Source organism: Suillus paluster (assembly GCF_016628075.1).
Source record: "Suillus paluster strain FC165 chromosome Unknown EDB91scaffold_4, whole genome shotgun sequence".
Classification (NCBI taxonomy): domain Eukaryota; kingdom Fungi; phylum Basidiomycota; class Agaricomycetes; order Boletales; family Suillaceae; genus Suillus; species Suillus paluster.
The window spans coordinates 751,768-774,533 of record NW_024537564.1 but is presented as its reverse complement, the minus strand read 5'-3'; the positions used below and the strand labels follow the sequence as shown (position 1 = coordinate 774,533).

General features: G+C 49.1%; 10 protein-coding genes across 10 annotated transcripts; 5 read left to right on the top strand and 5 right to left on the bottom strand.

Moving 5' to 3' along the window:
• Positions 1-16: 16 nt before the first annotated feature.
• EDB91DRAFT_1216091 (uncharacterized protein) lies at positions 17-3,642 on the top strand. Its single transcript, XM_041320828.1, has 17 exons — positions 17-350; positions 406-471; positions 521-606; positions 655-744; positions 803-973; positions 1,027-1,080; positions 1,133-1,210; positions 1,263-1,278; positions 1,330-1,412; positions 1,458-1,494; positions 1,546-1,664; positions 1,718-1,942; positions 1,995-2,255; positions 2,308-2,964; positions 3,014-3,209; positions 3,263-3,362; positions 3,419-3,642. The coding sequence occupies exons 1-17, from the start codon at positions 101-103 to the stop codon at positions 3,501-3,503; spliced, it is 2,574 nt and encodes an 857-aa protein (XP_041182615.1). The 5' UTR covers positions 17-100; the 3' UTR covers positions 3,504-3,642.
• Positions 3,643-3,808: 166 nt separating this feature from the next.
• Positions 3,809-4,397, top strand: EDB91DRAFT_1044301 (DUF1960-domain-containing protein; the record flags this gene model as incomplete). The annotated part of the gene is made up of 4 exons (XM_041313117.1): positions 3,809-3,892; positions 3,948-3,973; positions 4,084-4,112; positions 4,165-4,397. 4 exons carry the CDS (start codon positions 3,809-3,811, stop codon positions 4,395-4,397), a joined length of 372 nt encoding a protein of 123 aa, XP_041182614.1.
• A 1,263-nt stretch (positions 4,398-5,660) lies between these two features.
• EDB91DRAFT_1293093 (AFG1-like ATPase-domain-containing protein) lies at positions 5,661-7,571 on the bottom strand (the record flags this gene model as incomplete). The annotated part of the gene is made up of 7 exons (XM_041324873.1): positions 5,661-5,851; positions 5,906-6,016; positions 6,067-6,111; positions 6,163-6,491; positions 6,548-6,657; positions 6,707-7,098; positions 7,152-7,571. 7 exons carry the CDS (start codon positions 7,569-7,571, stop codon positions 5,720-5,722), a joined length of 1,539 nt encoding a protein of 512 aa, XP_041182613.1. The 3' UTR covers positions 5,661-5,719.
• A 916-nt stretch (positions 7,572-8,487) lies between these two features.
• EDB91DRAFT_1243286 (kinase-like domain-containing protein) lies at positions 8,488-10,459 on the top strand (the record flags this gene model as incomplete). The annotated part of the gene is made up of 9 exons (XM_041322274.1): positions 8,488-8,549; positions 8,603-8,729; positions 8,780-8,827; positions 8,889-9,080; positions 9,131-9,161; positions 9,210-9,247; positions 9,300-9,506; positions 9,569-10,222; positions 10,283-10,459. The coding sequence occupies 9 exons, from the start codon at positions 8,488-8,490 to the stop codon at positions 10,457-10,459; spliced, it is 1,536 nt and encodes a 511-aa protein (XP_041182612.1).
• Positions 10,460-10,698: 239 nt separating this feature from the next.
• EDB91DRAFT_1044418 (uncharacterized protein) lies at positions 10,699-12,683 on the bottom strand (the record flags this gene model as incomplete). Its single annotated transcript, XM_041313125.1, has 14 exons — positions 10,699-10,740; positions 10,791-10,942; positions 10,998-11,024; positions 11,083-11,098; positions 11,154-11,236; positions 11,284-11,366; positions 11,426-11,494; positions 11,547-11,571; positions 11,623-11,771; positions 11,835-11,924; positions 11,983-12,055; positions 12,108-12,382; positions 12,442-12,469; positions 12,530-12,683. 14 exons carry the CDS (start codon positions 12,681-12,683, stop codon positions 10,699-10,701), a joined length of 1,266 nt encoding a protein of 421 aa, XP_041182611.1.
• Positions 12,684-12,994: 311 nt separating this feature from the next.
• Positions 12,995-14,969, top strand: EDB91DRAFT_1103042 (uncharacterized protein). Its single transcript, XM_041317319.1, has 6 exons — positions 12,995-13,136; positions 13,193-13,287; positions 13,340-13,499; positions 13,556-13,956; positions 14,016-14,404; positions 14,455-14,969. The coding sequence occupies exons 1-6, from the start codon at positions 13,102-13,104 to the stop codon at positions 14,653-14,655; spliced, it is 1,281 nt and encodes a 426-aa protein (XP_041182610.1). The 5' UTR covers positions 12,995-13,101; the 3' UTR covers positions 14,656-14,969.
• EDB91DRAFT_1103039 (TOM7 family-domain-containing protein) lies at positions 14,950-15,554 on the bottom strand. The gene is made up of 4 exons (XM_041317318.1): positions 15,419-15,554; positions 15,333-15,365; positions 15,204-15,283; positions 14,950-15,152 (listed from the first exon to the last, which is right to left on the bottom strand). The coding sequence occupies exons 1-4, from the start codon at positions 15,509-15,511 to the stop codon at positions 15,131-15,133; spliced, it is 228 nt and encodes a 75-aa protein (XP_041182609.1). The 5' UTR covers positions 15,512-15,554; the 3' UTR covers positions 14,950-15,130.
• EDB91DRAFT_521719 (Mov34-domain-containing protein) lies at positions 15,499-16,879 on the top strand. Its single transcript, XM_041327568.1, has 4 exons — positions 15,499-15,638; positions 15,692-16,096; positions 16,153-16,244; positions 16,304-16,879. Exons 1-4 carry the CDS (start codon positions 15,577-15,579, stop codon positions 16,609-16,611), a joined length of 867 nt encoding a protein of 288 aa, XP_041182608.1. The 5' UTR covers positions 15,499-15,576; the 3' UTR covers positions 16,612-16,879.
• Positions 16,880-16,952: 73 nt separating this feature from the next.
• On the bottom strand, positions 16,953-18,186 carry EDB91DRAFT_521699 (uncharacterized protein). The gene is made up of 3 exons (XM_041327567.1): positions 18,111-18,186; positions 17,479-18,062; positions 16,953-17,427 (listed from the first exon to the last, which is right to left on the bottom strand). Exons 2-3 carry the CDS (start codon positions 18,047-18,049, stop codon positions 17,147-17,149), a joined length of 852 nt encoding a protein of 283 aa, XP_041182607.1. The 5' UTR covers positions 18,050-18,062; positions 18,111-18,186; the 3' UTR covers positions 16,953-17,146.
• Positions 18,187-18,744: 558 nt separating this feature from the next.
• On the bottom strand, positions 18,745-22,560 carry EDB91DRAFT_521697 (uncharacterized protein). Its single transcript, XM_041327566.1, has 3 exons — positions 21,402-22,560; positions 19,482-21,347; positions 18,745-19,427 (listed from the first exon to the last, which is right to left on the bottom strand). Exons 1-3 carry the CDS (start codon positions 22,332-22,334, stop codon positions 18,789-18,791), a joined length of 3,438 nt encoding a protein of 1,145 aa, XP_041182606.1. The 5' UTR covers positions 22,335-22,560; the 3' UTR covers positions 18,745-18,788.
• Positions 22,561-22,766: the final 206 nt, after the last annotated feature.

Sequence of the window (22,766 nt, the reverse complement as noted above, 5' to 3'; positions counted from 1 at the left end):
TTCATCACGTGTTTTATGGTTGTTCGTCATCTTGGATACAATACTGCTCCTCAATAAAATGCGTCATTCATAGAGCAATTATTGGTTCCACCTTCCTATCATGTCGTGCGAAAAATCACTGAACCAGCTCTCTGTGGAGACCCGTGCAAAGCTCCGTTCTGCACAACTCCTTACGTCCCTACCACAAATAGTTTCAGAGCTGCTGCAGAACTCCCTCGATGCAGGAGCATCTCAGGTGGATATGGGCGTCAATTGCGAAGAATGGAGCTGTTGGGTGCGAGATGACGGTGCTGGAATCAACAAAGGTGGTTTGAGTATGATTGGCAAGGGATCGGAGGAAGGAAGATACAGTGAGTCGTATTTGTGAAATGATTATGAGACGCGTCGCTCAGCTAGTAACCGCAGATACATCCAAAGCATACACCCCAGCATCCCTAGATTCGGTTTCGACATTTGGCTTTCGCGGAGAAGGTCTTGTGTTATTCCATAATCTATCCAATGCCGCTGAGACTTTCCATAGCTCTATTATCAATGGCTGAATTGTGCTGCTTGGAAATATCGTCACGGACGTCTTTGTCTCAGGAAAGCTGGTCGGCCATCCTCAAGGTTTGTACATGGACTTCTTGTGCGAAGACTGCTCAACTGGTGTTTCAGGGTGGAAAGCCCTTGTACTCAGGACCATCGATTCGGTGGCGAAGAGAGTCTGCAGGAACTGTCGTATGCGTTAGAGATGCATTCTTTAGTGTGAGCCAAGTCATTCAGTGTCACGCATAGAATCTACTCTCATGACACATACGCATAGCTTCCTATTCGTCGTCAATCTCATCCTTCTCCAGCTAAGACGGTAGATACAATCAAGCAAGAGCTTGAGGCATACGCTCTCATGTTTCCCGAGGTGTCGTTCACCCTCCAAGATGACAGTAAATCAAAAGACAATGTCTCGAGCAAAGGACACGTGCTTCGGGTTCCAAAGGTTTGTAAATCTCTTAACATGCATGACATGTCGTTTCATGCTGGCATTGACAGACTCGTTCAATCTTGGCTGCATTTCGACACATGTATGGTCGCGCACTGACTGAGGTGAGAAGATAGATTCGAACTCAGCGTCAATCACTTATGATCGACGGTATAGCATGTAGAAGAGATTAATACTACATCTGGGGATCTGAAAGTGGAGGGGTTTATATCTCTTGTCGGAGCACGTTCGAAGGTGAGATTACCAGTTTGCGTGGCAGTTTTCGACATTCCTGACGACACAATAGGTTTATCAATATTTGTGTGAGTATGAAGCGAGCATGATTGCAGTGTTTGCTGAGTTTGTTACTCAAGACATTAACAAACATCCGATATCGTTCTGCGACCTCCATCGCGTAATTGACAGTAAATTCTTGACTAGTACGTTCGTAAAGCATGTGAGTTGCATATCCGATTATCTCCGCTTTTCTTATGCACTGCAGGCATATGATGAAGGAGGGGAAACGAGTCTGCGATCATGTAAGTTCTTCTGCTCCACTGTTCAAGATCTTGTTTCAAATTCAGTTCCAGCCGTGCGCCGTTCGCCACGCAAAGGCGAGAAGAAACCTATTTATGTTCTAAATTTGGTCATACCAACTCGACATATTGATAACTGCCTTGAACCAGCGAAATCCGTAGTTCAGATTGAGGTATGCAATTCATTGACCACGACAGGCTGCCGGAAGATCTGAATCTGGTATAGCATAAGAATGTCGTGACATCTTTCCTCTCTTCTGTGATAGATTCGTTTTTGGTTAGGCATGGTTTCGCATCCGGTAAACGTGCGGCTGAAGAAGGCCGTGCTTCCCCGCCAAAGAAGCGAAAAGTCACAATGATTCCAAATAGCATGACCAAAAACAATGTTCCCCAGCCGCCGGCTACTGGGAAGGCAGAGCCGAAGGAAGCACCGGCGGCGTTCATTCATCCAGTAAGCAGTATTCGAGCATACCCTTTGATACTCAGCTAATCGTGATCAAAAGGGAGACATCTCCGAAGAAATCCCGCAAAGAACGACCGTTTGGAAAGATCCTGCCACGGGTGAAACGTTCATTGTGGACGCTCGTACTGGAAATTCATATTCTCAAAACTCGCGCCACAAGATTGATCCAATGAACACGGCTAGCATGAGCCGTATTTCACGAATTCCCCGTCTTCTGAAGAAAAGCAAATATCCTAGTCATGGTGCATGTTCCGATCCTGCTCTTGATAGTATGCCCGATTGGCTACAGGAAGCTCTCTGTGTATGTTCAGAAATGTTTGAGATTGGCATAATTTAACTTTTCACTATCTAAGGCGAACGAATCATATGCTACCACGGAACCAAAAATTCCCTCTTTGCCGCTCTTTGCCAATCAAACTTCCGTTGATCATGGCTATTCTTCTATTTACTCCAGTAATCATTCGTGTTGCGCCCACACTTTTGGGACACTATATCCTCAGTCAGGATCATTAAGCTCCGAACATGCACGGACCAGGTTTCACAAAGCAGACCTTTTGAAGGCACAGGTCATCAACCAGGTTGACCGCAAGTTCATTGCTTGTTTAGTTGATCTAGACTATTCTGCGCATCAGGAGAATGGAAAATCCCTAGATAAGTGTCCAGCGGGTGGTTCAACCCTAATCCTGATTGATCAACACGCTGCGGATGAACGCGTCCGAGTCGAGCGCTTTCTGAGGGAGATTTGCTCTGGTTTCCTTCGGCACTGCGAGGGAACCGGGGGCGTCGACGTTTTGGAACTGTCTCCTGCTGTGCCTATTCTACTCACGCGCCATGAAGCTTTGCGCTTGGCGAGTGTCGACGAAGTACGGTCAGCGTTTGACCGGTGGGGTGTGCGCTTCGAGGGATTGGCCAGGTTGACCTCGTTGGAATCAGAATGTATGGGGGATGAAGCTAGTGGCGGGTATGCACAGGTCTTCGTCAATGGAATACCTGCAACTGTGGGCGATAAGGTATGTTTAGACACTTGTGTGGTGTTGCGGGCTCATCACCATTGCATAGCTACTCCTGAACAATGAGTTGCGAGACCTTATTAAGGGCTACCTGGGGACTCTTGAAAGCGAGGAAGCACCCCCTCCTAATCTATCGCAGCAAATAGACGCCAATGATACCAAGGATGAGGAGTCGTGTTGGCTCAAGGCTCTTCGCTGGTGTCCACGGGAGCTTCTGGATTTGATCAACTCAAAAGCGTGTCGCGGTACTAGTGTAAGGTGTTTTGGATAAGCTCTTACTCATTACTTGAGCTTTCAGGCGCGGTCATGTTCAACGATCCACTCTCACTGGAACAATGTGAACGCCTTGTGAGGAATCTTGCTGCGACTGCATTCCCCTTTCAATGCGCCCACGGAAGGCTAGTATCTCCGATTGTCTTTAGGTTGCGTTTGTTCACTTCTGCATTTCTCCTAGACCTTCCCTCGTTCCTTTGACCCATGTGAGTACCAAGAGCGGCAGGCAAACTGCACCAGCATTAGATTGGACGAGGCTGAATTGACTGTATCATTATCGTGTTCGCCTTGGAAACCTTCATTGAGAGCCACTTTCACCTTTGTTATATACGTTGTTTGTAGAAAGCTCTGGCATGTTCAACGCCCCACGTGGGTATCTATGGTCGCGTGGCATCAGTGGATACGACATGTGACGTCATCGCAAGTGGCGTGCGGGGTATAAAGCTCTCCTGCCTCCTCTTGATCAGCATCTCATCCAGCATCCATCAACAACTTCATCGTTATTACTGAACCATTCAAATCGCTGTAATACCATCCATTTATAGCGTATCATACCCGATCTTTATCCATCATGACAAAGTCCCTCACTAAGGTTGTGTACAAGCCCGACACTCAGTCGACAGACGAGTTTATTGTCATTGTCAATCCAGCAGAGGTAAGCTAATCTCGAGTTGGGACTTCAGTGGATAGCCGATCTCATGTTATCTTAGTACAAGAAATGGAAAGCCGGAGGTAAGTATCTTGGCGTTTGACTATCTGATATGATCCACGACCTGATTCGTATTTTGCAGACAGGTAAAGTGTACGCTTACCACCTAGTAATAAACGATTCTTACGCATGCGTAGAACGATCGCTCTGGCAGAGGTTGTTGATGGTGAGCACTGATTCAATCATGTGATTGCGACCTAATTGCATGACTTTCATAGCTTTCAAAGTGTTTTTCTCCAATCAAGGCGCTCAGGGCATTCTGGGTGCGCCGTCAAAGCAACAACTGGATACTACCTTTGGCACGACAAATGACGTTGATGTCATGACGCAGATCCTGGAGAAGGGGAAAGAACAATCTGGGAATGGCATCAGTTCTGGAGGGACGGCTACAAATTTTGCACGTGGGAGCATCGCCCTCGACAACAAGGGCAAGGGACTGACGGGCATATAATGTACGCTTAATCTGCATCATGGGTCATGGTTGCGGAAATGTTTGTCACAAGATCACAATGTATCACTAGAGCAATCGCTCGCACCCGTCCCTGACCTTCCCCGGATCTTGCACGTTTTGTGTGGTCAACTTATCTACCACCTGAACGTAAGGATAGGTAAGGATCTGTTGCTGTCCTGGCAGGTTCTGTCATCGTAAACGTAACATAACGGTGATAATTATCGCTATGTGATGGGCATTGGTTGGTGCCCTAGGTTACACGTACTCACCTCTCTGGACTCTCCCGTCCTAACAACAGCACCGCTCCCCTTGCGCCCTTTGCATCAACGACGTATCCCACGCCGTTCCTCAAAGTTGAATTCATTCAGGTTCGTTTCAGGCTTTATAGCTGATTTTTGTGAACAACGTAGAAAAGCATTTGGTAGGCGGAAAAGGAATGAACGCGTGACGAGCTCGTCCATCGGCAGAGTTGACAATCGCATTGAGCTTTTCTTTGATCTGTGCCGATGTTGCGGCAGTCGAGTCTGACCCTGAGGGTGGCGGTCCCAATCTATGTGTGGATTGGCTCAACTGGAGTCGAATCGCCCACCGATGAATTCCGGGCTGCTGGACGCAGTTGCATTAATCCGCCTTTGAAGTTGAAGATCTGCATCGGTGCAAGAGCTCGATAGCTCCTGGAAGTTGGACGGCGTTGTCGTTTTCATCGATTCAGCATATGATTTTGGTGACAGGAGTGTTTGACCCGAGCGTCCTTCGCGCCTTTATACGTAGCTCGTCAAGGAGTGGCAACAATTTAAAGCCCATGACTTCGAGACATCGTTTATGCGTGATAAATCCAGAGCATGGGCTTCAAGAAATTTGAGGGAGCGCGCCGCTGGGAAAATCGTTGATTAGCGACTAGTCAGGCCTCAGGACTTGGTGTCTGCTGATTAATGCATTCCCCACATCAGATACAAGAGCGCCCACTGGGTCACAAGGAAGAGTTGTACGTGAATCGGAACCGATATACGACGAGAATAAACAAAAACTTATCAAGCGCCGAGGGAGATAAGATGGATGTACAACACATCTGGATTCTGCGGATTTATGTATGTCGCTGTCAAGGAAGTCTGCAAACAACCACAAAGAGGTTAGCGTATCGCGGTCACATCGTAAGCGATGCTTACAATGACGATGTAGATAGAAGAATATGTAGATGTTCTTAGATTGAGTTCGTATACAAAAGAAGGATCAGCAATCCAAGTAAGTAGCTAATTTAGATACTTATGCACCAAGGAGCGCTTCGTTGTCGCGCGTCCCCCGGTAGCATCTACGTGTCTTTGTTATTGGGAAGATGTCTCTGCCCACTCTTTGCTCCCCATCTGCACAAGACGCGAGCAAGCGCGCGCGAAGGCGAATATCTCCTCGTCACCTGAGAACATCGAGCTCGAGCCCACTGCTTCGGGTGATAGGCCCTGCACAGAAGTGAGATGGCGTGGAAATGAAATTGAAATTGAAGAAAGACGCACCAGATCATCCATCACACTTCGCATATGATCTGAGATGCCCTTCCCTGAGGCCGCCGACTCATCAGAGAAGATCTGATATATGGGTACTTCTGACGATATAAAAATCTTCGTCTGCACAAGCCATCAGATTATCGATCATGAGCATGAAAATAATAGCTCGCCTTGGATTCGTAGCATGCGTCTATGAACGTGATGAATCGCCTTGCCTGGAGAATGATGGTTAATTCCGATAGAATTTCCGAATTGTGGAGCCGTACCATATCCTTCTTGTCCATCCCCATTTTCGGCACGTCTGTAATAAACAGAGTACCAAACTGTTTCGTTACCTCCAAATAATCGGCAGCACTCAATGGACGACCGCAAATTTCCTCGAATGAGAATCGTGCAACCTTTGATGTTGACAGTGGGACGTGAAGTGTGCGACCCCACGTCGTTATTGGGCGATTCTTAATTACGGGGTCTTGAAGTGCAGCAGTAGGAGTTGGGCAGGTCAGCGAATTGAAGATTTTGTCTATCTCGGCATTATTCTCTGGCGTTAGTGGATGATAATAGACGTGTGAGAGGACGCGGGGTATCCGTCTATAGTCTGTGCATGATAAGTTGTGATATCCTACTCTATAATAATGCAGACTAGATACACACCAGTTCCTGAGTCTAAGTCCGTCACTTCAAAGCGTGTCTTGAGTAGTTCTATGGCGGGTATGAAGCTAGACCGTTGGATTCCATTCTTGTAAAGATCGTCTGGGTGTCGACTGTGTTACAGTCAGTCTTAAGAGTTGACATGCAAAGCTAGTCGCGCACTTAGATGTCATTACACAGACTACACCATGATTCATCAAGCCCTCCAACAAGCGCCTCAGAATCATTGCGTCCGCGATATCCGTAACCTGGAACTCGTCGAAGCACAGCACATACGCCTCCTTTGCTAGGTCCCGCGCAACAGGAGCAATTGGGTCGCCACCAGAATGCCCCATGGCAATTTTACTAGCGTGTATGCGTTTGTGTGCATCGATCATGAATGCGTGGAAGTGCACGCGACGCTTGCGTGTGATATATGGGGGCAGTGTTTGGTAAAAGAGGTCCATAAGCATTGTCTTGCCTGTGCCAACGTCACCATAAAGGTAAAGACCTTTTGGTGTCGATACAGGAGGACTTTCTGGTGCTGAAGGTGCACGAGAAAACAGACGATGTAACTACCAGAGAATGGGTCAGCGGTCGCCATGAAGAATGAAAGAAAACTATTTACCAATGAATTACTTGTCGTCACTTCGGGTATAGGCGGCGGATCGTACTTGAGCAACTGCTCCCAGAAACGCTGGAGTTTGCCAATGATGCGAACCTGATGATCGTCACTTCGAAGCACCCCAGACTGCACGAGCTTTTGATGTTGCTTTATCGGGGAGGTAGATTCCAGGAACGTTTGTGAGGTCTCGAGCTGGTTGATCGTAGCGAATTCGGCAGGATTGCCAGACGCGATGCTGTCTACTGCGAGTGATGAATTGAATGCCTTCCCATGTCCATGTCCAGGCGGTGAAGAGCTGGAAGGTGAGGCAACTGGTATTGAAGTAGTCAACACCCGCCTACTTTGTGCTGGCGTCCGCAAAGGAGCTGCTTGCAATAGGAGTCGATTCCGGTGATGAAACACGCAAGACCGCGCTGCTTTCATATTAGAATCCACAAAAGAAAGGGTAAGTACTAAAGCAAGGAGATAGTTAGAAATTAGATGGTTTCCTGCGCAATACCTGCGCACGAGTGTTGGGCGCCGCACGATAACGGCCGACGGGGTGCGGAACAACCACAGCGCCCACCAACGTCTCACCCGGGTCCCGAATAGCCTTCGGCATTACTCGGCGCTTAAATAACCGGTTCCATACTCATCTACCTCTGGTCCACAACTATCATAAGTATCCAGTTATCCAAGCAGAGGGATTTACGATATGATACGGTTACAAGCATCATTTCAAATTTTTAAAAGCTTGTTGTTGACCAGTATAGACACTTTGAGTCATTGGTTACCATCTTCGCAGCCCGCGAACAACGGTTCCATTGAACAAGAACCTGGCGAGAAGTTAGATCTACATTGCTGACCTGCAGTAGCCCTTCCATTTGCTGGCGTTATGCTCTCAAGCCACGTCGAGACTGCTCGAACGCCACCGCTTGGAAGGGTCTGGAGGCATACGAATCCACTGGTTCTGCCAGCATAAGAAGCACTTCCCCCAGAGGACCTACTCTGATGCCAAAAAAGTCTATACAAGCCTCACTGCACTAGCAGATCTCGATGCAGGAGCAGAGTACGTGTTACTTGATCATACTCGTACGACTAAGGGCAGTGCCTTGATATATGACACAGGCCCCAGGGTCCACGACCCTACAATCAGATCCAGAAAAATATGTTCTAGCTGGGCCCTTGACAAGACCAGCTGTGTGAGAATAACGTGGCAACAACAGCCTCCTTCCAGACGCCGTGGGGTCTTTGCGGACAGCTAAGGACAGCCACGCATCATGTATTTGCACGCGTTATATCGCCGCTGTAGTTGGGGTTTGCTAGACCGACTCCCTCGGCTGATCTCTTCGACGACCAGATGCCTTCTCAGATGTTCTTGTACCCTGTCTTCCCCGAGCCAGTCCACGAAACACGGCACAAGTATGGCTCTACGCCTAATTTACCCGTGTGTTTTCAATCTGACTCGATGACAGGAACATGGCGGAATCGCCTGTAGACCTAACTGGTCATATTCTCCGGTTGGATGACCATCCAGTTGCTGGAGGGTCTTTTGGAAATGTCTACAGAGGCATCTACCGAACCACGTCAGGTCAAATTCAGGTATGACCGTCTTCATTATGCGCGTGTCATCCCATGAATTTTTTTCTCAGGTTGCTGTGAAGGCTTTGCGTTTTCTGCCTAGCGCAGATGACATCAGGGTCAGTGGGATTTTCTCTCCGTCATTCACACTGAAGGCTGAACTTCTCATTCACATTGCAGAGAATCCGCAGAGAGATTAAAATATGGATGAAGCTGATCCATCAGAATATCGTGCCATTCATAGGCGTAACAGCGGGATTTGGACCCCCTGAGACCATTTCTCTCGTCTCACCCTGGATACCCAATGGAACTCTCACGAATTTCTTGGAAACCTATGGCGGAAGGTTACCACTGACGTCGAAGTTATGGTTGGTGAGACTTATCCGTCTTTCTAGTTAGGCTGAGCCGTTAAACCACACCAGCTTCACGATATCGCGGCTGGTTTAAATTATTGTGAGTTATTCTTCTGTCCGTCCACTTGTATCATCTCAGATTTTCAAGTGCACTCATTCCCTCTGATCCATGGAGATCTCACTGGCGTAAGAGGATGGTTTTTTTACATACATTTCTATCTGATTAGATGATCCGTAGAGTAATGTCCTGATCAACACAGAAGGCATGGCGTGCCTTGTGGACTTTGGACTTTCTACAGTCATAGGAGGACTTGAAGGTGGATCTTCGATTGCCCCATCATCCCACCGCCCCGGCGCAATACGGTGGACCGCTCCCGAGCTTCTTGGAGATCCAGAGATTTCCTATTCACCCACACCGAAAAGCGATATTTATTCTTTTGGCAGCGTGATGCTGCAGGCAAGTCTCTTTTGCCACCGATTTGTCTTCGAGCTGACCATGCCCCCCAGATCCTCTCTAACAGATTTCCATGGTATACAGATACTGGCGCCACGGCCGAATTTCGCATCATAGCGAAACTAATTGTAGGAGAAACTCCACCGCGGCCGGATGATCCACCCATTTCAGAGGAACACTGGACCCTTATCTCAGAATGCTGGCGCCCGATCTCAAACACTGAAAGTCGCCCGACAGCTGCACAATTGATTAACACCCTTGGTCAAGAAATCATCAATCACTCAGGTGGTACAAAGGATGCATCCCATCTTCTCCGGTCCGAGCAGTCGCCCCGATTTCCGTATAAAGACTTCCATCCCTTGTCCAATCCGTTAGCTCGATCCACAAGACACAGACAGCGGCGGAAGTCATCACGCCCGACTGAGGACGATTCTGTGGATTCAATCTTTGCGTTTTCTCCCCCAGACGGCGAAGATGAGACGGTCGTGCCTCACCCTCCTGGAGCGTTGTCGCGACGAGAGTATACCAAACCTCGTTACGAGAATCCTCCAATAAACACGCTTTTCGTTGGCAATCTTCCGAGGAGCACGGGGGATTATGACAACTATCTTGAAACTCGTTTAAGAGCCTTGTTTTCTCCGCGCCCGGGATATAGGAGGTTACTCTTCACCCGCAAGAGTGACGGGCGGATGATGTGTTTTGTAGAAGTAGGTCATATACAGAACAGCTTGCTCTTACAATGTTCTGATGGCTGATGGTGATTGCAGTTTCAGGACGTGCATGATGCCACCATGTCTCTCAACGATCTCACTGGCTCCAGTCTAAGCGGGCTCATCAGAAACGGCGGTATCCGTCTGTCGTATAGTAAAACACCCATGGGTTCCAGCCGGCCAAACAGTGCGGGCACGAGCACATTCGCGACTCCTCCAAGTTTCGGAGCCTAAGCATACTTATTTTAGTAATTAGTATGTATGATATTGTGATTCTCCATGATTGTAATCAATATTACATAGCAACGACGGATCAAGTCCTGGTCTTCAAGTAGTCGGTTGTACTGAAGTGTATGTATCGTAAATGACTCGTGGTCCGATGTCCAGGAGCCAAACAACGTATGGAAATCCATTCATTCGGTTTACTTCCACAGTGTAACTGATCATACAACCAAAGGCCGACAAGTTAGTGGCTACCCTCTTAGTTTCTTATCTTCCTCAAATGTGTCCATGACCTGCAAAACGCGGTCAAAAAGAATTTGCCTGAACGACGCGTGACACGTACTTTCTGGAGGAACGCCTCGTCAGTCAGCACTCGCATGCCTACGGCCGCGAGCGCCTTCGATACCACCAAACAGGCATCATGGGATAGTTCGGAACGTGCAGCGTCCGTAAATCCTATGGTATGGTTCCCACCATCTGGAATGGTCGGGATGGCTTGAGTAAAAGTCGTCAACACCGTGCTCGTTCGTTCTGAACCTGCACCACTCACAAAAACCAGGGTGGAGACCAGGCATCACTGGCGAACAAGAACTTCATGAGAAAAGGTTGCCTGCCCCAGTCATGGAGAGACGCACAGTATGAAATGTTCCCCTTTGGTTCCGAAATGTCAGCTCTGTCACACTTTCTGAATGTGCTAAACACTCACGAAATCAGTAGAAGCACTCTTGATACCCCATTCGTAATCGATAGCGCCATAGCGCTTCAGAACAACATCAGCAAGTTCGTCGCCTGGTATAACATTCAGTATCAAGCCACTGCACCCCGTGATTTCATACCCAGTGCTTTGTTTTGCCTGATTTCGTTGCTTACTGATTCAAGCGTAACTTGAACTTTGCATCCAGATGCGAGTGCGGCTGCTCTGTGACGAATAGATAATGCCGCTTGATCAATCGAATGTGTCGATAGTGAAAGACTGACTCGAAGCAGGAAAAGACGCGCTCTCTGGTATCCTCCATCTCTAAGGTTGTGGGAGCACGGACTAACCACCTGTACTTGTGTATAGAGTGCCCGAAGTGGGTGGTTCCTGAGATCGACTTACTGCATTATAGCGTGATCCGGGATGACTGGTTGTTTATTATCTTCAAGTGTTTTTACGGAAAGGGTGAAAATCTTACTGTTTGGAGCCCAATCCTTCCCTTCAAAGACGCCGTGCACGCGATGAGTAGGTTTAATTTGCTGACGAAGAAGAGAAACGTTATTGTATGCAAGGACAGCTGCATCAAGTGCGTTTTGTCCCTCCCAGGGGCTTAACCCAGCGTGGGCACTTGTAAACGCGAAGAATTGAGTACCACGAGTTAATTCGGTAAATAGAATGAAAGTCGCTCACGTATGACCTTGATACTCCACAGTAATGCGAGAGACAGCCAAGGAGCCACTCAAACTAATGGAGTGGCGGGGGCCAGGTGCGGGATGGCACCTTCGAAGCAGGCTGAGTAATCCTGTCTCTGATATAGACCACCAGGAGAGGAACTGACATCAGGCACACATCCATCTCGTCATAAGCCCCCTTTTCATACAACTTGACCTTGCCAATCCCACCCTCCTCAGCTGCCTCGTGTTACCCCGAAGCTGAGCATAGCAAATGCAAACACCGACGCACCAGGTGTACCCAGCAGAACCACCTTTCCATCGATGTTCAGGTTCTCCATTGCGGCCTTAGTTGCAAGAGCTACCGCTACTCCAGATATCCCAATGAGATTGTGTCCACAAGCGTGTCCGATCCCAGGGAGCGCATCCATCTCAGAGTTGATACCCAAAACGCGCCCTCCCTGTCCATGGGTGTAGGTGGCAACCCAGGCAGTCTCAAGAAGATAGTTCTTAGTTACTGTGAAACCATGTTTTTCCATAATCGCAGTGTATGCGTCGTGGGCATATCTGTGACGATGCTCTAAGCGTTTGCGCATAGCTATGGCGTACGATGAGATCTGACGCACTTTTCTTCGAACTTTAGCTCTGGATGGTCTTTCGAAAATGTGTGAGCGTAGGATACAAAAAGGAAGCACCGCTATAAGGGTTGATTACCATGAATATCGAGACTTAAAGCCCTCAGCTCTCCGCTCAGTCTATCGAGCGACGTCTCAATCACATTGAGTATGTCTGGCCTGTATACCTGACCTTCCTGAAGGGGGGGTCTGATGTTTGGGTCATCTTCTGGTCGCCAAACTGTGTCAGACATGGTGAGAGTAGAGAGAGTACTCAAGTGACTTGAAGACACTCATGTGAGCATACTACTCATCATCATCATCATGTGATGAAACAGGCGCTTGATTAATGAACGGATGAGCTTCCTCGGATCTGAGTCACAAAATGACATTGTAAACTTCAATCGGAAGCGTTACGAAGGCCCAGAATGCCCAAATTTTGTAGATATGGACGAGTGCTCAAAGGCAGTCATCTTGAAGGGTTTAACTTGAACTCTTGACCGAGGAACCAAGGTCACGTGGTCCAGATCTGATCGGGGCAATGTCTTCAAGTCCAAAGTGATCGGCTACATCCAACTAACAAGCAAGCAATCCATCCCTCCAAAACCCGCCTCAGCTTCACTGACATCACCAAATAATACGGACGCACTCCTCGGAATATTGGCCACCAAAATGACATTGCAAATGGAACGTACGAGATCAGTGAAGTTTGTGCTTTGATTTTGTTCGTTGCTCTAACAGTATATTGAACGAGAGCGTCCAGAGGCAAGAAACGAGCACGAGACTTGTCCCCGAGCTCTTCTTCTCTCTCTTCGACGCACTCGGAAGCTCTTGCTATCGCGCCTCCGGTGAAAAAACGTGCGTACGTGACTTTCTTCGATTTGTGGTCTACCCTAACCGATGATAATAGCTAAGAGAGCAGAGACAAAGCCCTGCCCGGCATGCGCTGAATTAATTCCTGTGCGCCTGCTTGCTGCTCATGCTGCTCTTGAAATGCAAAGGGTGGAAGACATCATTCGGCATATTGGTGAGGCGGAGGTCTTAGCAGAAGTTGATGACTTAGAAGAAGGGTGTGTCTAATCATCCGCTACTACATTGCACTAATCATCAACATCACCCATTTCAGCCCGAGCAACCGCGCCCGACGCTCTGCACTGAAGGCCCGCAAATCCCTTACCACCTCTATCCCTTCCTCGTCCTTGTCTCCTTCCGCGATTGGCAAGACCATTCAAACCATTACGCGTCGACGAAAAGCACGACACTTGCGCCTCAAAGAGCTTGCTAAAGAGCATGAAGCAGAGTCCTGGATTATCGAAGTTGAGGGAGGAACGTCATGTCCTGTGTGTGCACAAGTAATCAGAGGTGATGGGGATGTCGTTGAAGCACATGTGGATGCATGTCTAGCCCATGAAAGCGCTAGATTGGAACGAGAGCGGCTACAGGATGAGGATGAGGAACTCGACATCGGTGGCGGTGGAGGTGGAGGTAGTGTTAGAACGAGAGTTATTGCAAGTGCAAGTCTACGAGGTCAGCATCGAGACCACGAGACCAAACTGATGTCTAATTGCCGCTTACTCCACGTGCAGGCACTGGAATCCATATCAGAACATCCAATTCACTGGACGTTGAGGATGAAGTGGATATAGATGGCGAGGACGAAGAAGTGTTCGGAGAAGCACAGTTTGGCGAAGTTGATGTCCTGGCTTTGCCCTCAAGTGATCGCGTCGATTTGCGCCCTGAGAACGAAGATACCGACGTCGACATAGATGGACATTTAGGAACTGCCCAAGAACTGCAGACACTCAGACATCTGGTAGTTGGGGGTAAGGTCTTAACGAAGCGGCCAGATGGTATAGAGAGCAAAGCGGTCCAACCGATCGATATGGACCAGCTCGACCTGGATATCTTCAACGCTCGCTCGCAAAATGACCCTAGCGCGCTTATTATGGCTCTGGAGAACAAGATCAAGACGCTGGTAAGTTCAAGGCATGGATAATATCTCCCCCGACTAAGCTTTCATTATAGGAATCTAGTCCTGGATCGATGTCTTCACCTAATAACCTGTGCCGTATATGTCTTTCACAGTACACCGAGCCAACGGTTTCAACAGGATGCTGGCACACGTGTTGCCGTGAATGTTGGCTTCGTTGTCTGGGAGCAACCAAGCTCTGCCCAATGTGCCAACGGATTACCAGTGCCACTGAGCTGAGAAGAGTGTATATTTGACCTTGTGCATTTGACCTTGCTTTCGATACCTTAAATATAGCATATCATATTGTATTTTGCACGGTACACTATATTGTGGTTCCTGGAAGAAAGCTTGATGAGCCTTCTATTCTTCCAAAGGGGAGTACGTGTAGACAATGCTCATATCTGGCCTAATACCATCGACATGTGCCACAGAATAAACCAGTTCAAGTTGGAACGGTTACAAGCGGTGGAAATTCAGGACCCTCGCATGGAGAGCCACCACGGAATAAAATCTTGGCAAGTAGAAGAGAGGAAAGGCGCAGCTTACCAGAGTCGACAAATGCGTCCGTCTGCATCACATGATAGACAACTCAGATTTCATCATAGGACCTCAAACCTCTAGTAGTATCTGATTGAGTGAAAGACTGAGCGGAGAGTGGGCTCTTTTAAGTAGACTGAATTATAAAATACAGCAGGGGTGCTATGCAAGGAGCAATGGTAACATGATTTCTCATGCGAGTGGGCTTATGAGCCTGGTTCAACGTGTTAAAATTTTCTCAACTGAAGGAACTGGGACAACACACTTGATGAGGGTAGGCTGGGGCGTGCTCCGAGTATAGCCAATGTAAATGATGAGTGGTATCCAACCATAGTGCATCACAGTCTGCAGGAAGTCAGTAATCTTGTTCAAGCCGAGGTGTGAACCAACGTACGCGGCCAACCTCGACAAGCTTCGTGATACGTTCCTGCGCAGCATAATGAGTATTGAGCACAACAAACATATAGGCATTGGTCGAACCTTGGTCTCTTCGGAAGGCATGTTCTGTAAAATGTTTGATGACGGCGAGAACCAAGAAACTTGAACGCCCACGAAAAAGGCAAGGTCCTTCATTTGCAACTCCGACTTCTTTTTGGCTTGATCACTTGCAGCAAGATTAGCTGCTTATATCTCTGAAAATGCCATCCTCAACGGCGGCGTACTTACAAAACACTTCACCAAATTCAAATGGTGCACCCTCGTAAGCTCGTCCAAAATTCGCCGTACGATATTGTTGGTCTGACGATCTACTAGGACGCGCTCAACTTCATTAACGATTCATCCGTCCGCACTCTTCTCGATCCTTGACCACTACCTTCGCCGAACAGATGCTCAACATCGTGTCATTGGTACCCTTCTTGGTACCCGCACAGACTCGACCGTTGTCGTGAAATCTGCATTTGCTGTTCTCCACTCGGAGACCGACGAGCAGGTTGCCGTAGACATGGACTACCACCGTGCTATGTACGACCTCTGCATTCGTGTTAGACCCAATGAAACCATCGTAGGATGGTACTCCACTGGCTCAGACCTGAACACGTACTCTGCCTTGATCCAAAATTTCTACTCCCAAGAGACCGCGCCACATCAAGCGGTACACGTTGCCCTTGATACTGGAACGGAGGATGGCAAGGGTGCTGGAGTGAAGGCATACGTAAGGTATGTGCCATACCTTTTGTGCTGCAGTTCCCCTAAGTTCATTTCGACCGATCCAGCTCACCAGTTGGGATCTTCCCAAAACCTGAAAATTGTGTATTTGTTCCAATCCCTTGCGAACTCCGCTTCCACGAAGCAGAACGCAGTGGCCGTAAGCTCGAGTTTATTATGTGTATCAATATGTCACTGATCGAATTTTCTCGCTGTTAGTTGACCTGTTGTTGTCTTCGAACCCGTCATCCACCCAAACCGACCTCGATGTTCTTGCTTCCGCATTGACAGAGGTGCAAAATATGCTCAACAGAGTACTTGAATATGTTCAGTCTGTCTTGCGTGGTGAGGTTGTTGGGGATAAGGCAGTCGGAAGGTACCTTATGGATGTATTGGGCACCGGCGTGGAGGAGGATGGCGGCTGGACTGCTGGACTCCAAGACACTTTGATGGTGACCTATCTCGCGAACTTGGTTCGAAGCCAAGCCGAGGTTTCTGCAAGATTAGCGTTGACCACCGCAGCATGAGCAACGTGGCGGGTATTCCTAGTGTCCGAACGCGATTGAAGCCATTCATTATATCACCTAGCTCGATTTGCTTTCCGCCGATGATCCACACTTCATCTGCGAAAATTTTGGCTGCTGTATCAGTGTTCTGTACCGCTGTATCAGTCATTTCATTTCATCCTCATGCGCCTCTGCAGAACAGCTGCACTCAGCAATCCCAGTTGATGTGTGTGATCGTCTGCGATAATGTCGCAGTCGCCACCTTTTTTGTTCACGTGGAGGGGAAAGATTATGATCAAAATTAATTTTTGATTTGGTGAACCTTTACCCCCTCAGGCTAGCATGCCAGACGTGTGTCTCCATTCCATTGGGGCGGTTGTCTTAGATATTAGATATGCATTATATCTAAGCTTCGACTTTACTTAAGGACCGTACTGTTCATGACGCGGTGACAAAGTAAAAAGTACTGCACCCTGGCACTTCCCTCTCCCTACTTCGCTCAATTATGCAGGCAGCCATTGTCTTCCACCAAAATAAAAGCAACGTACAAGGCTGATTAACTATTGAATATTCTCGAGTGCTGTAAATCATGTCGAACAGCGAGGATTTCGCCAAGGGGCCATGTCGTAGCAGGCCAATCATCCGCATCATTACAATGCATGCCCCCCAAAATTCCGGTACGTATATCCTTATTCTGTGATACTTCCGCCTCGACCAGGGGTTTCACTGAGTGGAGCAAAAGCTGTTGTGAACTGTAGGGTCCTATCGTATTCAAGCGAACAGCCGAGGAAAGAAGTGAACGGGCATGGAGAAACAGAAAAAGGTGTTGAGCTCGCACTGGAAAACAATTATAATCATTTATCCAAGCAATTCGGATATCAAACATACGAAGTGAAACTCCGAGAGCACTGGTCAGCACCCCCCAGCACACGGGCAGATGTCCATGCGTCTCTTCTCCGCGAACAATGAGCTTTAGACGATCGATGAGGACGGTCAAGCTCTCTGAAAGGTGGTCTTCATCACTGGGGCATGAAGGGCGAGCAAACCCTTTTGAGTACAGTGTGAGGAGTGCTACCCCCTGGGCTTTCGAGGCGCGCTTAGCCACATGATTGAGTGTCATAGTTTCATATAACTCATCCAGCTCCAATAATTTCCTGATTGTAGCGTCATGGCTGGTCTCTGGCTTGCCCTCGATCTCCTTGAATGCATCTACTACACGATGAGCGTCCGACACGAATGGTAGAGCGCTTCGAGCGTAGGTATGCAGGCTGTCTTGAATGAAGGCGATTGTGCCCGCTGTAACTGTTCTTCCCTTGCCCGCACTTGATACGGGTGCAAGACGGAGTAAACCATGTGCTCCGTAGGACTCAAACCCAGAGGACGCAACGAATGAGCCCGTGGGTAGATTAGAGTCTGCGAGGAGAAGCAGAATGTATGTCTCATCGAAATTAGTGTCCATCACGGTATCTGTGCTACATAGTTTTTTTAATCCAGTCGTAGTTCTAATGAAACACACTCACTCTGGGGCTCCGGTCCAGTCTATGTGCAGCGGCTCTGAAAGGATATGATCTACTCAAATGTTATCTTAAGTGGAGGTCTAGACTCAGTAAATATCGAGGTGTTTATATTTCATTGACGATCCAGCAATATCAAACCATTCACAGTAGAGTAGTATACATAACGCGTGTAGATGGGAATGTCAGGAAAAAATGCTGGGTGGTAACCCGAAGTTCAGAAAACAGGTGGTATGCAGAAACGAAAATATGAGGTTGAACGCGAAATGTAAACCACCAAGTCAACGCAGGGACAAGAACTCGAAGGTACCTAAAACAACAAGTGCTAAACTAGTATAGTAGAGATATCAGCAGGTTGACATGCGAGCAATAGGATAGTTGAATCTGTGGGGACGAATGACACGAACGCAGAGACGAAGAAGAAAACAGCCCGATTGTGAGTATGTAGGATGGAGCATTGCGATTAATGGTTGCGAAACGGGGAAAAATAAGAATGGAGGCGACGGCGAAATTGACAGTCCGAAGAAATGGGTTCAGGGGAAAAACCATGCGATCAATGAGAAGTGGAGGGATGTCAATCATGTCGTGGAGTGGTAAGTACAGATATATATATAACTTGCAGATTTGTGCTGTAGATGCTTGCATGCGGACAGTGAGAATAGGAGGGAATTTAAGTTCATCCCTTTAACCGGCCCTAGCGGCCTCTAGTGTGGTCGATGGCGACAAAGCGCGATGCGGGAAATGCTGAGGGTGATCATGGGTCAGGTAGCCTTCTGAGCTCTGATCGGGTATCAAGGAATGCGATGGGGGGAGACCATTCGCGCGCGAACGAGGTGACGAGAGTGGCAGACCGAATGGCGAGAAGGTCGAAGGTGCACCATTCGGTGAAGGCAGCCCAAAGGCTTGCGAGCCACGAGGGAAGGCGGCCGCACTGCCAGTGGATGCCGTCGGCGCCATACTGAAGTTCGTGGATGACGGAGGTGGGGAAAAGAACCGTGGAGGGGGCGGTGATCTCGAGTAGCCATATGCCCCGGATAGGGATGTTGCAGTTGAGCTTTCGCGCCTCATCCCCAAGGACGTGTCGACATCGAAGGGGTGACGAGCTTGGTATGACTCAGAGGGGAAGGGGGATGCAACACCAGAGTGAGTGTTACCTTGCTGTTGTTGAAGCAAGGATGTACCGGTGCCAGCACTGGTTGGTGTGCGTACACCCAATGGGTTCTTGCTGTATGATAGGCGGATACCACCATTCTTTACGATGCCGCCGAGAGTATTACCGTACAGTTCGTTGAGAGCTTTTGTGGCGTAATGTACATCGTCGAACTGCGCAGTTCTCAAATGAGCCACCATCCCCTGAAGACTAGTGCAGTTGCTTACCTCAACGAAGCACATCGGGCCGTTACTCTTCTGCCTAAAGCATAACTTCCTATACCCTGGGCGACGAGAGAAAAGTTCCCTTAGGCTATCCTCCAGAAACCCTGCAGGGTATCCACTGCCGACGGACCCTGTCGGAAGGTTGCCCACGTACAATGTATTGATAGGCGGGTTCTGGTCGACAACGACATTCCTCGGGCCTGCGCCGGCAACGTTCCCGGCACTGGTTGCACTGCCACCTCCATTCATTCCAGCAGATGAGCTTGCTGATCCCGACTGCGAAGCAGCAGGTGATGGAAGCTGAGGTGAGCCGATACCAGCACTCCCCGAACTCGGTTGTGCACTAGTGCTGACTGCGAGGAGGACCGGCCTGTCACCTTCAAACCCTCCGACGGAACTCGAAGTAGCGCTGCCAGGTAACATCGACTGAGGCTGCGTCTGCAGGTGTAAAGACTTGTCCACCTGAGAGGATAGGGGGTAAAGCGAGCGAAAAGCCCCAGAACGGTGCGGTGGAAGCATCATATCATCGTCATCCGTCGGTGAGAAGGCTGGGTTGGAAGGAGGAGACTCTTGTTGAGGAGACGGAGGTCGAACGGGTATCATAGACTTCCGAGCTGCATAAAGAGATGAGAGGGTCTGGGGAATGCCGGATCCCTCCCGCTCACGCGAAGAAGGCGGATCCCAAGGTCCGATACTTCGAGACTCGCGGTGATTGTTGTGGTCAGGAGCCATATTGCTGGTTGCATCCCGGCCAGTCTGAGCGATGATGTTGCCATATCCATTTCCCATGAGTGGGCTTGGACCATTACTTCCGCCCTCCGTTAGGCCAGAGAGGGACATCGACCCACCTGCAGGGGAAAGTAGACCGCTTTGTGAATGACGGGAAGGGGCTGAAACCGCATGGAAAGCGTCGAAAGCGGTATTTCCAGGCAACATTCGAGGAGCGTCAGTCTGGAACTGCTTCAGGTCCTTGCTACGCCTGACCCTGTCTTCTTCATCAGCCTGAGCGCGTTCACGAGCACCACGCATCAAACCGAGCCCAAGGCCAAGTGCCTCCCTGCGCCTGTCACGGACGTTACTCTCCCGCTCATCCTCACTGCTGTCCCCAAGTCTCCCCTCGCGCCAGCCAGAGCCACCAAGACCCACTGCGTTTAGCTCCCTCTCGCGCGCGGAGAGGAGATCAGAGTTGTTGCCGGTAAGCGCAGCAAGATTGTTCAAATTGAGATTGCTGTTGAGGCCCAGGCCGGCGAGATTGGCGATAAGATCGGCATTGCTTGCGAGACCGTTAAGCGATCCCATGCCTCCGCTTCCACTCAAACCTCCGATGTTCCCCATGCCACTACCAAGAGAAACACTCCCACCACTTCCAGACGTCGTGGCGCCCATGCCGACGCCTCGCTTGGTGTGCAAGTTCTTCTTCGCCATCTCGGCCTTTAGGATGGCACCTTTCTCAATGTCAACGCGGCGGCCCTGAAGCAGGTCTCTTGCCTCGAGCGCCTCCTGACGGCTGCGGAACTTGGCGAAGCCTATGATCTGCTTTCGGGGTGGCTGGCCACCTAGCCCTTGTCCTACTTGGAAGTGCGAAGGCTCATCTAGCGGCATGGCGAGGGGCGGCCACGAGGTCGTTGGGCCGTCTCGACCGTTGTCAATCAAGACCCCTCCTTGATTGACGGTGACGACGTTGTATGGGTCATTAGAGCCGGCACCCAGATAACCGGCATAGGCACCTCCACGGAGAGGGAGACCAGATGGAGTGGTCGATGTTGTCCCACCGACCGACCCGTATGCAGTATACTCCTTGTTTGGTATCTTGAGAGTAGCGGCTTCAAAGCCAGAGGAAAACGTGAACATATTCTGGAACTCACGCTCCTACATACAAGCTGTCAGAAATCGCGAGATGTCGCAAGAATGCTCAGCACATACCTGCATATCATCAGGAAATCCAACAACAAAAATGGTCGAGATCTCTTCTGGCAGTCCATTATTAACACTCTGCGACTCGAGACTCAAATTGATCTGCCCAGCGCTAGCCATGGGCCTTGCATTGTTTGTCGAAGCTCCTGCATTCCCACCGTTAGACTGCAAGTGGGGGCCATAAGGCGTCTGGCTCTGAAGGTGCATACCATTCAGGTAAGGTATCTGAGAAGCAGAGTTACTGTGCGACAGTGGATGATAAGAGTCGTGGACTTGTGATTGGTGTTGGCCCTTAGAAGAATGCGCTTGGAGGAACGGGTCCAAGGAGGAAAATTGTTGAGAGACCTTGCTACCTCCCAGCGGAGAGTTGGCTCCGAAGTCAAACCCTGTGTGTGACTCGAATGCGGCAGACCTGGAAGAGCCCTGCTGAGATTGATGAGAGAGCTGGTGTTGTAGAGGCTGATGAGACGCAAACATCTCGTTCGCATTTGAAAACTGTTGCGAGGGGAGACCATCTGATTGACGGAGGCGGTATGAACCGGTGGCACCAGTGCTGGAAGTATTGCCACCACTGATCCCGTTATAAGCGCTCAAGGACGACCTGAACGACCCAGCGCCGAAGTCGTTTTGAGACTTACTCCCTGCGAGGCTCTGTTTGAGGGAGATATCGTCTGAAAGGTACTCCGGAATGAGATGGAAATTATGGGATGTGTTATACATGGATTGAACTCCGCCGTGAGAGAACAACGACTCCGAATTTCGGTGATGGTTATCATCGATGTGTTGCTGAAGAAGGGAAGTGCGGAGGATGCGATCATTCTCATTGTGGTTGGGATTGAAATCGATATTGTTGGGGGAATCAGACCTATCCATACTTGGGATATGAAACTGCGCTTCGGGAGATGGTGCTCCAGAACCTGAGTTGGAGTTTGACTGAGACATAACAGGCTGGGGAGGAGAGAAATGAATGGGTTCTGCGTCTCCTTGGGCTTCGAGGGAATCGAGAAGCGAACGATTAATGAGGTCTTCTTCGAGCCTTTGGGTGGGCGGAGGAGTCGAAGCTATGGACGCCAGATTGATAGGATGGTGTACGAGGATGGTTACAGACAAGTATATGGGATGGCTAAGACTAGAAACTGGACATCAACAGCCGTAGAATGATATGAAGGCGACACAGACGGATCGTGGGAGGTAGCGCGCGAGGGTGATTGCTGATATGGCTACAATCGAAAAACAAACTGACGAAAAGCGTGTGTATAGGCTATGAGCGATTGCGAATGATTGAGAGACTGTGGATGACGTCGTCGACGAACGTGACAGCAATGAGCAACAGCGGTCGACGTGCGCGACGCGTGGGAGTAGATAAATAAGAGA

Excerpts from the sequence above, each read along its gene's own strand:
- EDB91DRAFT_1103039 (XM_041317318.1), bottom strand. The coding sequence starts at position 15,511 with ATGAAGGACCTTGCCTTTTTCGTGGGCGTTCAAGTTTCTTGGTTCTCG. Across the intron at positions 15,284-15,332 it reads AGCTTGTCGAGGTTGGCCGC|ACTGTGATGCACTATGGTTG; the intron begins GTACGTTGGTTC and ends GACTTCCTGCAG. Across the intron at positions 15,153-15,203 it reads CCCCAGCCTACCCTCATCAA|GCTCATAAGCCCACTCGCAT; the intron begins GTGTGTTGTCCC and ends ACGTTGAACCAG.
- EDB91DRAFT_521719 (XM_041327568.1), top strand. The coding sequence starts at position 15,577 with ATGCCATCCTCAACGGCGGCGTACTTACAAAACACTTCACCAAATTCA. Across the intron at positions 16,097-16,152 it reads GGAGTGAAGGCATACGTAAG|CTCACCAGTTGGGATCTTCC; the intron begins GTATGTGCCATA and ends CGACCGATCCAG. Across the intron at positions 16,245-16,303 it reads CGAAGCAGAACGCAGTGGCC|TTGACCTGTTGTTGTCTTCG; the intron begins GTAAGCTCGAGT and ends TCTCGCTGTTAG.
- EDB91DRAFT_521699 (XM_041327567.1), bottom strand. The coding sequence starts at position 18,049 with ATGGACACTAATTTCGATGAGACATACATTCTGCTTCTCCTCGCAGAC. Across the intron at positions 17,428-17,478 it reads TGCTCTCGGAGTTTCACTTC|TGCGAGCTCAACACCTTTTT; the intron begins GTATGTTTGATA and ends ATTGTTTTCCAG.
- EDB91DRAFT_1103042 (XM_041317319.1), top strand. The coding sequence starts at position 13,102 with ATGACATTGCAAATGGAACGTACGAGATCAGTGAA. Across the intron at positions 13,500-13,555 it reads GTTGATGACTTAGAAGAAGG|CCCGAGCAACCGCGCCCGAC; the intron begins GTGTGTCTAATC and ends CACCCATTTCAG. Across the intron at positions 14,405-14,454 it reads AGAACAAGATCAAGACGCTG|GAATCTAGTCCTGGATCGAT; the intron begins GTAAGTTCAAGG and ends CTTTCATTATAG.
- EDB91DRAFT_1216091 (XM_041320828.1), top strand. The coding sequence starts at position 101 with ATGTCGTGCGAAAAATCACTGAACCAGCTCTCTGTGGAGACCCGTGCA. Across the intron at positions 1,495-1,545 it reads GGAAACGAGTCTGCGATCAT|CCGTGCGCCGTTCGCCACGC; the intron begins GTAAGTTCTTCT and ends ATTCAGTTCCAG. Across the intron at positions 1,665-1,717 it reads AATCCGTAGTTCAGATTGAG|CATAAGAATGTCGTGACATC; the intron begins GTATGCAATTCA and ends AATCTGGTATAG.
- EDB91DRAFT_521697 (XM_041327566.1), bottom strand. The coding sequence starts at position 22,334 with ATGTCTCAGTCAAACTCCAACTCAGGTTCTGGAGCACCATCTCCCGAA. Across the intron at positions 21,348-21,401 it reads GATTTCCTGATGATATGCAG|GAGCGTGAGTTCCAGAATAT; the intron begins GTATGTGCTGAG and ends GCTTGTATGTAG. Across the intron at positions 19,428-19,481 it reads GCCCGATGTGCTTCGTTGAG|TTCGACGATGTACATTACGC; the intron begins GTAAGCAACTGC and ends AGAACTGCGCAG.